Source organism: Pyrgilauda ruficollis, unplaced genomic scaffold (genome assembly GCF_017590135.1).
Source record: "Pyrgilauda ruficollis isolate IOZ18807 unplaced genomic scaffold, ASM1759013v1 scaffold28, whole genome shotgun sequence".
Taxonomy (NCBI): Eukaryota; Metazoa; Chordata; class Aves; order Passeriformes; family Passeridae; genus Pyrgilauda; species Pyrgilauda ruficollis.
The window spans coordinates 2916698-2931676 of NW_024524155.1; the positions used below are offsets into that span (position 1 = coordinate 2916698).

Sequence of the window (14979 nt, forward strand, 5' to 3'; positions counted from 1 at the left end):
TTCTCTGAATATGGTCCAGCACCTCAATGTCCTTTGTAGTGAGGGGCCCAGAACTGAGCATAGGACTTGAGGTGTGGCCTCACCAAGTGCAGAGGAGTGATCCCTTCCCAGGTTCAACTGGCCACAATATTCTTGATCCAGGCCATGATGCCACTGGCCTTGCCCACCTGGGCACACAGTAGCTCACGTTCAGCTGCTGTTGATCAGCCCCCCCAGGCCCTTTTCCTCTGGGCCATTTTCCAACCACCCTTCCCCCAGCCTGCAGTGATGAATGGGGTTGTTGCGGCCAAAGTGAAGGACCCAGTGCTTGGTCTTGGTGAGTTTACTGAGAGTACACTCGATCCCCTCAGGAGACTTCTGTGTCTGGTTGTATTAATATGTGATTCCACATTTGAAAAACTGGCTGTCTGTGAAATGTAGCACTATTTAAAAACTTTTGAAGCTGTTCTTCAATGTCAGATTTGGAGGACAGATCTTATAGGCTTCTTGTAGAACTTTTGAATTTTAGTTGAAAAGATGGAACAGTAGGTATTTCCTTTTTTTTTTTGTGGTTGCACTTTTTTTTCCAGGTAAATAGATAGACCCAGCAGCATTCAAACAATTTACAGACTGGACTAGTATAGGAATTTCTTTGTGGTCCCTGCACTGTTCTGTATAGATACAAGAGCACAATTTGTTTTTGCATAAATACAGCATCTAAAATGATACATATTGTAAATATGTGGGTTTGGTTTTTTAAATAGATTTTTGTAATGAAAATAAAAACCCATGAAGTTTTCCCTTTTTTATATTTCAAAGGCTTTAGTATGTGATAAAAGTGTTCGTTAAACTTTCAGGATTTTTTTTTAAGTCAAAGTAACAAATTTTGAAGACACTGAAGCTTTTCAGCACTTAATCATCAAAACTTGTAGGGTTACAAATTTTACATCATGTAAGCTCACAGTCTTTAACTGATTTTATTTGCACTGTTGTTCTGCATTTTGCACATCAGGTCTCATGATAAGAGTGACCAAGGAACTTGCCAAGGGAAGTCTGTTATATTGGACAAAGAAGGGATTTGAACCCAGTGTCCTTGATAAACTATGTGTTCACATTCATTATGGTATTTGAGGAAGTTCTCTGGTCTGCTGCAAAGACTTATTTCTGAATTTAACTTCTCTGCTTGCTACAGCTACATGACTTGGAGGAGCTCTCAGCTCAAGTCAGTTCCAACAATACAGATTTCTTCTTAATTGGCAAATGATTAAGCTGAAATGGCCATCAGTAGGCTTCAGACTTAACAGTTGATATTAACAGAACAGATGAAGCCTTTCAGCCAGTTTAGAGCTGCAACAAGGCTGTCATAAGTCAGATTCAGCTGTTTGCACAGCACTTTAATAAGGAAATAGTGATTTTAAAAATACATGAGGCAGTTTTGCATTCCTAAATTTACGAACTTACTACTGTAATGGAAACAGCGTGCATGGACATTTGGCATTATAGGTACATTTTAAGATGATTCTACAGTACCAAATAGATTGCAAAATAATTTCTGACTAAGGAGCAAATATCACACAGTTTACATAAAGAGCAATTTTGCAGACATTCGTTATTCTTCCATAGAAGTAATGGTAGGACATGTCATAACACTGCTTGATTACATCTTTATGTATGCAAGGAGTTAGTTTGGAATTAATACAAAACCAGAACGTTAAAGACTTTAAAGGCTAAGAAATAATTATTCTTCTGAGCAGTTTATGTGTGAGCTCTTAAAGGAAATAGGAGCATAATTTATATTGACAAAGAATGTGATCAAAACTCCCTGAGAAACTTTTGGGTTGTGCTACTTACTAAGTAAGTAAGTTAGTAAGTTAAGAAGCTGATGGGAAGGTAGGAGCTGCAGGTGACTGGTCATTCTTACAGAAATGTGATACTGGGACTGAGTTTATTTTATTTTCTCCATAGGCAAGCAAGTGTCCACCTGGGACCACCATGTTCAAGGGACATCAAGAGGAAGCGAAAGCCAGCTGCAGCCTCCATGTCTAGCCCAACATCAGGTAACCTGCCAGTGCTTTTATAGTCATGCCCCTTTTGAGCAAAGCACCATAGGCAAAGGTAGCATTACTTTGGTTTGAAGCTAATGTAACATGTGAGAGGGCATATTGTGTTTTTGCATAGCATCAAGAGCTGCCTACTAAACAATTTTTTGGCAATGTAGCGATGTTAAGTTAATATAATTTGCAGTGCTTTGCCTTACTGTGAATAGTAATTTGCTTCTTCATAAGGTGTTATTTCCACTGTCCTAAATTATGCAGTTCTCATGATAGGCAGTTGATTAGTATGCACAGAGTGTTCCTTCAGTATTGGGCTGGCATTAGCTGGTGGCTTTGATGCCCTTTATCAGGGTATTTGTAGACGCTTTCACAGGAGCAAAAATCTGACAATTTTTGTGTAATCATTGGGTGAAACCACTTACTCCTTGTGGGTTGTGTTATTCTTCTGGATGAAAATAGTTTTTTCTTGTTATGGGGATGTAGTAATTAAAACGCTGGTCTATTTTAATGTGGCAGATTTCTGAAAAGTCATTGATTAGTCATCAGAATGTGAAAAAGCTTTAATCTGATGAACACGGTGGGTTTTAGGATGTTTCTTTCTGTCCTTTCACCTTACCCTTACTATCCACTGATACATGTTCTTCCAACTACTTTATTAATAACTCTTCTTGTAATCCAGTAACAAGGTATTGGGTAAGATGATGGAAAAAATAGAGATGTAAAAACAGTGGGGAAGACCAAATAAACTGATGATTAATAGGAGGAAGTTTGTGTTTCTTCCTTGGGCTGGTGGATAGACAGAATTATGAAGTAGGGAAGATAGCTGAGCTTTCTCTCCAGGCTACTGATCTGGATTGCAAACTGTTGGAAAGGTTCTGTACTAAAAAAAAAGATCAATAATCTGTTGTTCAGCAAAAGTCTCATCTATTACTGATTATTTATTTAGGTTATTCTTTCCTGGCTTTTGAGTATTCCATTTTGAGATATTTGAACTTCTGTAGTAAAAGGGATAGTATCTGAAACCACAGAGTCTTAGCACTGGAATACTAGATTTTCTTGTATGAGTGCTAATGTCTCACTGTCCCCTGTTACCTGTCCATTTATTCATTATTCAGAAGGTATTATGTATTGCATTGCTGGTCACTTTCTATAAGGAGCGCTTCTGTTTCCATGCCTACATGTTTCAAAGTACTATTTAAGTTGTACTTACCTGATGAGGGAAATTGTATAGTGAACACTTCTTGAAGAGTTGAGTGCATCTGGGGTGGAACTTAGCTCTGGAAATAGCACAAGAATTTAGAAAGCTTTCTTACTATGGATGAGGGAGAGAGGATTGTTACGTATTACAAAATAAGGAAGTGTAGTTAGTAGAGTGTGGGCAGCATGCTTATGCTGATCATCAAGAGACAAGGTCTGCAAAGTCTTTAATGGCCAGAAATGGTAAAGATCTCTTCCTGAGATCCTGTTTAGAAATATCCTCAGCCAAGTGAACAGCTGTGGGCAGGGTTTGCTGCAATACTGACTTGTGGAAAGAAACTTTTATGATTGGGTAACTGAAGTTGTGTCCTAAATTATGTTCTACTACAGATTCCCAATTACAGCTGAAGCACAACCTGGACATTTAACTTGGAAACTTCTGGAATCTGATGTTATTTCTGTCAAAGGAGATTTTGTTATGCAATTACTAATGCCTAAAAAGATACATAGTATTATTCTGCAATAGTGTAGAATTAATTGGACACTCTTACATTTGTTGGATATTGATGAGATAAAGATTTTTCTCCCTTGCCATGCATCTACTCACCCCCATATAAATGCCATATACTGGGGTTCACATGTGCCTGAGGAGTCATGGCAGTCTCATTTTTTTCACTTCTGAGGCTTTTAGTGTTTGTGGTATTTTCCTTCTGCAAAAGGTGAAGCACAGGGAAATCAGAATACAGGCCTGTGCCTGTCATGCAGACACAGAGTGCTGGATTTCTTCACCTTTAAATAGCTCCTTCACTGAGTCCAACTGCTCTCGTCTCACTTGTTGACCAGGTCCTGCTTCAGTGATCTCCTTTTTTGCAACCTGAGTGCCCCGTGGAGGTGAAGGACACAGCCTGAGCTGGCTTCATCAGTCAGCAGAACAAATGGGCTTGCTCTGCCGAACATCGGGCCATCTCGGATTCCACCTCTTTTATAGAGATGAGTGATGAAGAGGGGCTCGTTCCGCTTTGCCGCTGTATTAATACACATCAGGGGCCAGCTCCCGGCACTAAATCACGCTACTGCATACATCTGTTATCGGACTCCTCACCAGTGTGATGAACAAGACTGCAGATAGAGGCTTCCTCGTGTCATTCTTTATAGGATTTTCCTAAAAGAATAAATAGCTCAAATCTCTGCCAACACTATCCCCTGTCATTGTGATGAATTTAGCTTCTTTCTTAAACATGCAGCTACAAATCTTCCCCTGTCGCCTCACCCCCCCCACCATCCACAGAAAGTTTTGAGTTGAATTTGGCTGAAATCAGAAGATGCTAACAAAAGGCAGATGAGATGTGGGTGCTATTTCTCTCCTCAGTGTAACAGTGAGAAAAGGCAGCTAGAGATAATATTTATTTGGGAACCAAGGAACTAAATTTATTCCATGTCTTCTCACATACTTTCATGACTGTGAGTATTTATGAGTTCTGGTAAAGTATCTTTTCCCAGAGACCCTTGCGTGAACATCAAAAAACTGCATTACTGTAGAAGTGCCTTGGGTCTCTATTGTATTGCTGTAGTATTCAAGTTCTGGTATTAATCCTGCTCTTTGAGGCTAACTGGCCTAAATACCATAACTGAGCTGTTGAGAACAACAAAAAGTGGATAGAAAATTCAGAATTAATTTGCACTTCAGGAAATTACTTTAATCAAAATTAAGTTGGGCAAACTTATGCAAATATTCAGAGAGACTGAAAATTAATGTTTTCCACACTACACAGTTGAACAGTGTGAGCCCTAAAGCATGAGGCCTTTACCTGATAAGAACAAAAATCTGGCTGGGGTAGTTTGGCCATAGAATAAGGAAATCTGGAGGAAGTTAAGGCTGACTGTACTGGATTAGACCAGACTCATCAAACTCAGTGACCAACAGCCAGTGCCTAGGGAGGAAGAAGGTCTGTGGTGGTAAAGGTCCTTTGACCTTTCAGTGATCTGAGACTTAGAAGGCATGGATAGTGTCCTTGTGTTTAGTTACTTTCCATTGCAGTACAGTAGATTTAGAATAATATCCTCAGTGGCACAGTAGAGCTTGTCTAAAAAATACTGCATAAAATGTTATTCTCTTGGAAGTTATTCTCTGGTTTGAAAGGAATCTGACGAAGACTGTCACGTCTGTCTTCATTTGTCAGAATAGGCCACGAGTACAGATGGTTGTGTCATAAATGGTGAACAACTACCAGTCTTTACACTGATGTTTTTAATGTTTGTGTGGTTTAGTCCTCTATGTATGTAGCAGTGGACATGGTAACTGGCGTCCTAATCAGCTATTACAGTGAGTCCAGGGTAAAAATCTGTGTAAATAGATTTTTGTCTGCCTTGGCATGTATTCACACTTAGCTTGTAAAAAAGGTGATTGTTAGCAGCCTGTGAAACTGCTTATCAGGGAACAGTCTGATGAGTAATAGCAATTTGGTGAATTTTCCCTCTCCTATTTCTTGCTAATTATTCACTCTTTGCCACTCTTTGCCCAGAAACAAGAAGCCAGTTTCAGTCCTTTTCTTTTTCTCTTTTTATGAGGAAAGATGGAGAGCCTGAGTGTGGAGGCTGCTAGCAAGGAGTGCATAGTGTTGTATTGGTGGTGATTGTGAGTTTAAAGACTGACTTAGTTGTTGGGGTTTTTTTCACATTTCATATGACCTTCAGATGGAGGAAGATGATGGGCTGGATGTAAAATTGCAAGGTACTTTTGTCAGCTGTGTTGTAGCTGTATGGGAATGACTCACTGTTTTGGATTTACAAAATCAGCATTGTTTGGGTTCCAGATCTACTGAATGTGGAACCTCAAGCACTGAACTGACTTTTTATTTAAACTTCAAAGCAATCTGTCCTCTAGTTGAGGCTTGCTGTGGCCTCTTTATCCTTCATCCACTACAGAGCAGCAGATGCAACTTGTAATTAAAACACACAAACAACTATTATCTGTTGTGAGATTACAATGAAGAGATGTATTTTGTATTGAAGTAGTTACTTGTTTAAAAAATTCTGTTTGTCCCAAAGACTCCTATGGCAATTACTCTTCTTCACCTGGCCCTGTTCTGCTTGTGAGGATTGAGTGATTCAGGATACTGAGAATTGGAGTAAACTCTCATATCTCTAGGTTTTTTGGCAATCATTCTGGAAATTTGGGCGGCTGTTGGGTTGAGCTATGGATCTGCAAATCTCTCTGGCTATTGTAGCCTGTCCCATTTTGAAGCAGTGGTTGTTTTGAGAAAATGAGAATGGATTTCAATCTAGTTTGGCAAGTAGTTTCTTGTCATAATATCCTGATTTATAATTTTGGATATATGTGGAGGTTCATGGTACTGCCCTTACTGGGTGAAGAGAGGTGTGTTTTCCTCTTTAGATGAGCTTAGCAACCTGAAATTTGCCACACCTTCAGAGACTTTGGAAGTCTCAAGTAGAGAGTTAATTGAGTATTTGTAAGGAGTCCAAGTTATTATAAAATGAATGATTGTGAATTGATTCACTTTAAATATGGGACAGCTAAAACCTTCGATTTTGAACAGGAACTCTGACTAAGGGAACTAGTTAGTGGACTGGGAACTTAAGTTTTGAATGTGTGCATCGTTAGAGCAAAATTGTTAATGCTATCAAGAACCTCTATTTCAGAGGAATTTGGATGAAGAACTTTTAGAAGTTCAATAAATAATATCCTCATAAATGAAATTTTATATATATGAGGGGTTTGCCATGAAGTTAGTTGTTCTAACTTTTTTATTGTCTTTCTTACTGTCTTCCTCTGTTCCCCCTTTCCTGCAATTTTATATTCCAGCAACTTTATCTGTCCACATGGATGCAGCAGAATCAGAGCTACCAGCAACACCATCCTTGAGATCCCAGAGCTCTGAGTGGACTGGGAAAACACCAGCAGCTGAGAAATCTACTACTACTGCCTCCAGTAACTTTTTTAAAATGCCACCAGAGAAGAGCCCTGGATACAGCTAAAAGGAAGCATTGCAACTGTAAAGGCTTGCTCGATTTTGGAAGTGTTTTATTCTGGTGTTTGTCTGCACCAAACATCTTGTTTGGCAGTAGTAGTATCTTCCATATTGGTGCGTCATGCGTGCCATCATCCAGGCTGGTCTGTGTGCCTCACACATCTAAATCATGTTTGTGAATCTATGTTTAAGAAAAGGTAATCAGTGTTGGGACGTCAGTGGCTTTTAGAAATTTTCCTGCATCACTGTATTTATTATGAATCCATCTCTTTCCCTGATTCCAGCTCATATGTAATGGGTCATCTACAGGTTCTTTTGGGTTTTCAAATCTTTATTCACCCCCTGGACTTGTTGCTTGTTTGTGTATTTGGCATTTTCAGGGTGAAAGTCCCACTGCCATTCAGGAAGGCAGGAATCTCCATCTGCTTGCTTCCAGACCAGAAGGATTTCTTGCCTGAGGAATGAGGAGGGAATACTAACACATTAAAACATGGAACCTGAATCCTGTATTAGCAGAATGTTTTCTGGCCATGTGCTAACAGACTCAAATCATGTTGCTTTTGGCAAAGCAAATATGGTGCTTGTCCACGTAGAAATTGCCATTAGCTCACTGGCAGCATTGTCCATTCGACCTTTTCCTTCTCCCTTGTTATGAATGTCTTCAGTCTTTATTGTGTATTGCATGTTCATTCCTAAACCTCCTACTGGATAAGGATTTGGGAGAATTACTTGGACGTAAATGTGGGAGCTGGTGTCCTGGATAGAAATCCGGAGTCTTGAATATTATTGCAGTATGGTAGAAGAGTATACAAAACATCCATATCTCAGTGTATAAATTTAAAAATGTCTTTTAGCATTTCTAAAGGATGCTTGTTGAAGTTAACATGCCATTGAACAAAAAAGCCATTTAAAGTGTCACCTGAGTTCAGAGTGTCATAGGCATAGATCAGACTCCTTCTCTATCATGCTTCCTCTTCCTTCAAAAGTATTGTCTGCTATGCCTACCGGAGGTGTCTCCACCTGCTGATGATTGCACATTGCACTGCAGTGTACAATAAAGAGATTCTCTTCGTGGAACTTCCACTTGGTCTGCTGTTACCTTCTGTGTTGCAGAAAATATGGACAGGGATTTCTTCCCTCTGTAATAACTCTGGAGCTTATCTTGGACTATGTTTTCAGAATATGTACCTGTACAGCATGTACCAAGGAGCAGGTGGCCTCACAGCTTCTTAAGTCCTTTAAGTCCTATTTGTATGAATAGAACTTTTTGCTTTCCTCATGTGGAGCTTTCAGACAGGACTGTTTAAACTTGTAAAGTCTGTTTTGATTGTGGCAGTGCATCTAGCACTCTTAAGCAGACAGCAAAATTTGCGTGATTTTACTGATTTTGCGGTGTTCTGTTCTCTTATGAATCAAGTGACTGAGGGATAGATTTAATTGGGGGAATATGAAGCAGTGATTTATTTTAGCTGAGTATTAAAATGGGAAATGATCATAATATACAGAAAACAAACTGAATGACTTGCTAAATCATGATTGGTGGATGTAGTTAGTTATACTACATGCACACTGTGTCTGATCCCCTAATACCTACTTATTCTTGGGGAGACATCCAAATTGGATTTATATTTTGCAGTACAAGCAAACTGTCAGATCTGTCTCTATAAATCCTTCTCAAAACTTTTTTTTTTTTCTTTTTCTTTTATTTTTTTTTATTTTTATTTGGGGTGGTACATTTTAGAAGTAATTAGAACGGGGAAACCCTTTTTACCTTAACGAAGGAATACAGAAGTCCGTTTGGATTACAGGACAGGCTGTAACAGTTTATAAAGGAAGTAGTGTTCCTGTTTTAAAGTTGTCATGGCTTTGTCTTATTTGTAGCTGTTTTGAGCAATGATGCCTAAGGGGTAACACAGGAAGTTTCAGCACTGGAGGGCCCGTAATCTAAAACATCTGAAAAGAAGGTAAACCTGAAGAGTAGTAGCTTGACTATCTAGTACTCATGAATACAGTGAATGGGAAAGGTGATGATGTTCTCCTGACAACTTGCAGATAAAATTTAGGATTTGAAGCCTTGTAATCTAAACTGCATGCTGTTGTAATGATAATGAGTGGTTCCCTAAAAGACCATTTGTGAAATTGACTGGTTTTGATCTCATGGAGTATCCTCCACAGCCTCTCATGGTTTGAGTCTGTTCAACAGATTTACTCAGATTACTGACCATTCAGCTTTATGCAATAAATACAATTTATTTTATTTATATACAATTTTCGCCATTGTATTCCCTTTTAAAAATCAATTGTGATATATCTTGCTACATTCTGAGTATTCTTGAGTATTGTCCAAATAGTTTTTTCTCTTCCATTATGTCAGGATGTTTTAAAAACTTTTTCAAGAAAGGCGTTAGGGAATCAAGAGCCTTCATCACATTGTGGTGGTGGAGGGGTGGGTTGCAATGCTTCATGTGATTTTTCTCTGGGTGCAGGGAAAGAGAATTTATCATATTTTCCTATTGAGGTCAGTAGCAGTGTTATCTGGTTAAGCCCTTACTTAGGTTGTAAGCTCCTAGGAGATATTTCTTGCCTTTAAAGGCGGATTGTACCCATGGCAGTACTGAAGAGCAACTGTGGCAGTGTCTTGACAAGCCACACTTCCTGCCATGGCAATTTTCTGGAAGTTCCAGGAGACTCCAATTATTGCAGCTGCCCTGTCTTTTCTATTTCTAGGTTAGAGTCCATTTACAAATCAGTCAGATTCTCAACCAAATTTGATTCTCCTGAGTGGTCAGCAACCTAAATGGATCATGTATCTTGTTACTCTAGGGTATTTATCAAAATATATCTTCAGACTTCAGTAACTTGATACAGATTTTAGTATCTGCAGCATTCTTGGATGAATAAAATAAGTCCATTGTTTTGCCTCTTTTTTTTTCATCTAAGGCAGATTTCTAAGAACTCAATCTGCTCACATATACTCAGTGTGAAGGATACTGCTTCCCATGTGGATTACTTGAATAGAAAGGAGTAATAACATGCCTTGACTTAGTAGCTGTGCTTCTGTGAAGATGGTCCAGTACGTGATTATTGTTTCAAAGATATGTAGCTCACTCGCATTCCACTTCTTGTCCACCAGGATTCCCCAGTCTTTTTTCAGTTTTGTCTTCTCTCTAGTTGTCTTTCTCCTTGTCCTTATGGGACACTTCACAGACAGGACCTGGGAATACCATATTACTGTGATAATCAGGTCTGGGAAATTCCTAAAGTATGTTGAAGATAATTTGTAGCCACAAGTACTCAGCCAGCTAGGAAAGATTCCCTCCTAAACCTGTTATTTATTAATAAAGAAGTACTTTTGAGAGATATGATGGTAGGTGGCTGCCTTTGCCACAGGATCATGAAATGGGTAATTTTAAAATTTTTTATGTAATGAGGAAAGCAGTCAGCAAGGTTCCTACCCTGAAATTCAACACAGCTGACTTTAGGTGACTCAGTGAGCTAGTTGCTAGTGTGCTGTTCCTTGAGTCTGATCAGTTTTTAGGAATCACCTTTTAAAAGCACAAGAGCAGGTGATCACTCTGTGTTGAAAGTCAAGCAAGCCATGCAGAAGACCAGCTTAACAGGGAACTCCTCTTGAATCTCAGGAAGAGAAAGAGATACTATGATCTCTGGAAGCAAGGTCAAGCTTCACAGAAAAATTACAGAGCTGTAGTTCACATATGCAGGGAGAAGATATGAAAGACAAAAACTTAGAGTTGAAACTAGCCAGAACTGTTGTGTCAGACAAGCAAGGCTTTTTGAAGTACATAAATAGCAAGAGGAGGTCTAAGGAAAACACTGGACTGATATTTGTTATAGATGATAACCCGACAAATTGGAGTGAAGAAAAAGTTGGGGGCATTCAGTACTTTTTTTTGCCTTGGTCTCATTATAACACTGACAGACCTTGGGCTGCTCTGTCTTTTGATTTGGAGGACTGTTACTTTGGGAATAGTGACTTTGTTTGTGTACATGGAGATTGTAAGGGACACTTGAATGTTTGTAAGTCTATGAGGCCAGGTGGAATTCATCCCAGAGTACTGAGGGAGCTAGTGGTTGTTGTAGCATGCCATCTCTCAATCCCTACCGAAGGTTTTGGCAGTCTGGGAAAGGTCTATGCTGACTAAAATCTACTCAGCATTATTCTAGTTCACAAGAAGGGCATGAAGTGAGACCCAAGAAACACCGACCTGCTAGTCTAGCCCCAGTACTTGGAAAAATTGTAGAGGAGATCATACTGGGTGCTACTGAAAGGCATTTAAAGTCCTTTTAGTCATAGAATCATAGAATATCCTGAGTGGGAAGGGACCCACAGGGATCATCAAGTCCAACCAAACAGGTCCAGTGGGTGATGTGGTGGTTGGTGGCTGTCTTGGGCACAGTGACCATGAAATGTTAAAGTTTTTCAATACTGGGTGAAATAAGGAAGTGCACCAGCAGAACTTCTACTGTGGACTTCCAGTGGGCAGGCTTTGGCCTGTTCAGGAGATTGAGAGAATACCTTGGGAGCCAGTCCTGAAGGGCAAAGGAATCGAAGAAAGCTGGATGTGCTTTAAAAAGGAATTTCTAAATATGTTCAGGAGCAGCTCCATCTTCTTAATCCTCCTTTGGATGCCCCCTAATAGCTTTATATCCTTCCTGTATTGTGGCACCCCAAACTGCACACAGGACTCGAGGTGAGGTTGCACCAGTGCAGAGAAGAGTGGGACAATGCCCTCCTTCAATTAGATCATGATGTAAGTTTAAAACAGAGCAAATAATAAATGGCAAGTTGGTGAAAGAGCTGGAAGGCATATCCTGTGTCAAGTGGTGAAGGAATTTGGTTTTGTCTCATTCTGGAAAAGGAGACTGCTCTCTACAGTTTCCTGAGGGGGGGAAGTGGAGAGAGAGGTCTCTTCTCCCTGGTATCCAGTCCACATGAGCACATGAGAATGGTTCAGAGCTGTGCCAAGGGAGATTCAGACTTGACATTAGGAAACACTTTTATACAGGGGGGGTGGTCAAGCACTGGAGCAGGCTTATTGGAGAGATGGTTGATGCCCCAAGCCTGTTGGAGTTTAAGAGACATTTGGACAGTGCCCTTACTTTAATTTCTGTTCAGTCCTGAAATGGTCAGTCAGTTGCACTAGTTAGTAATTTTAGGTCCCTTCCAATTGAACTATTCTGTTTTAATTGTTAACTTCCTGACATTTCTGTCTTTTCATTCTCCAGTCTGTCCAAGTCCCCTCTTGATGGTACCCCCACCCTCTAGCATATCAGTAGCTCCCTTCCTCAACATGCCATTATTTCTGATCTTGTTGAGAGTATGTTCTGTCTTTTTCCACTGGGTCACTAATGATCTCTGAACACTATCAATCCCTGTATTTTCTTCCAAGGCACACTTTTCATAAGTGGCCATCATGCAGATTTCAAACCATTGATTGCTTAACCTGGCCAGCTTTTCTCTGGTCTTTCTTACTGGATGCTGTCCAGTCCATACCCTCCCCATGTGGCTATAAGGGTGCTATGAGAGACTGCATCAAGGGGCTTACTGAAGTCAATGGAAACATCATTTGCTGCCCTCTGTGCATCCTCAGAGCCTATCATTCCATCATAGAAGACAGGTTCATAGTCTTGATTTTCCATCATTTAATGCTAGTCACCTCTTTGTCCTTTGGGTGCCTAGAAATGGCTTCTAAAGCTTGCTTCGTGAAGCTACAGGGGACTGAGGTAGGGCTGACTAGCCTATCACTCCACCAGTACTCTTTCCTGTCTTTTTAGAAAGGTGATGTATATATACATACCCCTTCTTGTCTCTGGGGACCTCATGCAATTGCAACAGTTTTTCACAGATAGCAGTGACCAATCTCAAAATGACATACTTCTGTGTACAGGGAGAAGATGGACACTCAGTGAAAGAGAAATCAAAAACTGAGAGAAGCATGTTTTCTAGTTGTTCTTTGCACATTGCCGGTAGTTCCACTGAGCTCTAGTCAGGATTAATGCCCAGGTTGGTAAGTACTGGAGAAGACTGAATTAAAAGAATATAGTTTCTGTTGTGATGGATTTATGATTTTAAGGTATAGTAACAAGTGGAGAAAGCAGCAAAACAGGAGCTGGAGAGAAACTTGTTAGGGGCTGGGACTAGTGCTACTGAATGATAGATTAGCTTTGTGATTGTGGTATGCAGAGGTGTGTCTTGCCAGCATCATTCTTGAATAATGACATTGAGTAGGTTAGTGCTGTCCTTCAAACTGCAGATGCTCTTGCTGTTATTTTGTGGATGTTGTGGAGACCTGCTTAGTGGGCAGAGGATGAGAAGGGAAATTGTAGGAAGGGCAACAAGAAGCATGATGGAGTGCCTCTTTTATTGTAACCCCTTCTGTGCTGAAGAAGGAAGATGCTACAAAAAATAGCATGTGTGCCTAGATATTGAAAAGAAATGATGTGAAGTGGATAACAACTTTGCTTTGTTGTCTTGAGGAACAGTTTGTAACCAGAGAATTTTTCAGTAAAGCAGAAGTGAAGGATGCTACATTTGTTCAGAAAATGTATTTTAATGGTCTGTTAGGAGACTATCAAAGGAGGATGAACTTTTGTTCTCATTGTGATACTTCATTTCTGTGTCTTTGTTTCCTGTATTCTGTTCCAGTTTGTGTTTTGTGATTGCAACATCCTTTTGTACCATCAAATGCAGGAAAAATACAGTAATGCTTCTTAAAGCATGAGGCATAAGGGGACACTTGCTCTACAGGAGGTAAAACAAAATTATCTTAGGCCATTAACTTTACCCAGTACAAGGCTTGAACTCAGCAAAGAGGACATAATGGCTTAATCATACCAAAGCATCTCTTTTTTAAGAGAGTGAATAGTGTCACAGGTAAGTGCAGGGAGACTAAACTGGCAGCAGTGCCTGGAGACCCACATGTGGCTGGGCCTCAGTCACATCACATCTAATACAGATTTACATTGTAGAGACAGAAGGAACTTGCAACATCGTTCTCAACTTTACCGTGGTGAGAATGCCTTCCCATGCAAACACGGCTGTCACTGTGAGTCCAGTGAGCTGAAAAGATGTGCTCGCTGGCATGCTATGTAAAGAGAATTCTTGTACCAGCTTAAAGAATTGGTAAAACTGGAAAATGGACTGGTACAGCCTGTTGTATCAGAGAAAGATGCAAAATATATATACTTGCAGACAGTAATCAAGAAAAGTATTGTTGAGCCCTGTCTGTTATCAGCTAGAGTATTCAATGTCCTAAAGCAGAGATGCCAGTATTATGAGGATGATCAGGGTTTTGCAAAGCTGCCCTCTTGTCCTTGTAAACTCTGAAGGAAATGGGATGAACAGCATGAAAAATGCTGTACTGTGTCAGACCAAAGGTCTACTTGTCTTGGTAGTCTGTCTCTCACAGTAACCTGGTTTGCCTGCCTGGGGAGTACTGTAAAGATAAAGCAATAATATAGTGATACTTTTTTAAAGTGTTCTCTTAGCCCAGTGTCCTGCCTCAAAAAGATGTACAAACTTTCTTTGAGGCTGGAAAAGACATTTTTAAACTTTTGGTTATAGCATTTATCCTGCAGTGGAATTTAAATATATTTTTGCAAGGACACGTCCTGATGATGAAAACATCAAGTAAGGATTAGCATATCTTTGTTTGTAATCAGTTTTCTTATTAATTACTGTCTTTATAAGTAAATAGCTCTTGGAATATTTTTTTTCATAATATCAACATCCTGACATT

The 14979-nt window shown here is 39.8% G+C and overlaps 1 protein-coding gene across 11 annotated transcripts in view; it reads left to right on the forward strand.

Annotated features, from left to right (window-relative positions):
• The window catches only part of GPATCH2L (G-patch domain containing 2 like), a 34758-nt gene extending 24622 nt beyond the window's left edge, over positions 1-10136 (forward strand). For 8 of the 11 annotated variants that reach the window (XM_041471845.1, XM_041471844.1, XM_041471846.1 and 5 more), the window contains 2 exons: positions 1945-2036; positions 7054-10136. In XM_041471845.1, coding sequence (XP_041327779.1) covers positions 1945-2036; positions 7054-7226 — 265 coding nt within the window. In that variant the 3' untranslated portion in view covers positions 7227-10136. The other 3 variants (XM_041471852.1, XM_041471850.1, XM_041471851.1) reach the window with 2 other exon arrangements.
• Positions 10137-14979: the final 4843 nt, after the last annotated feature.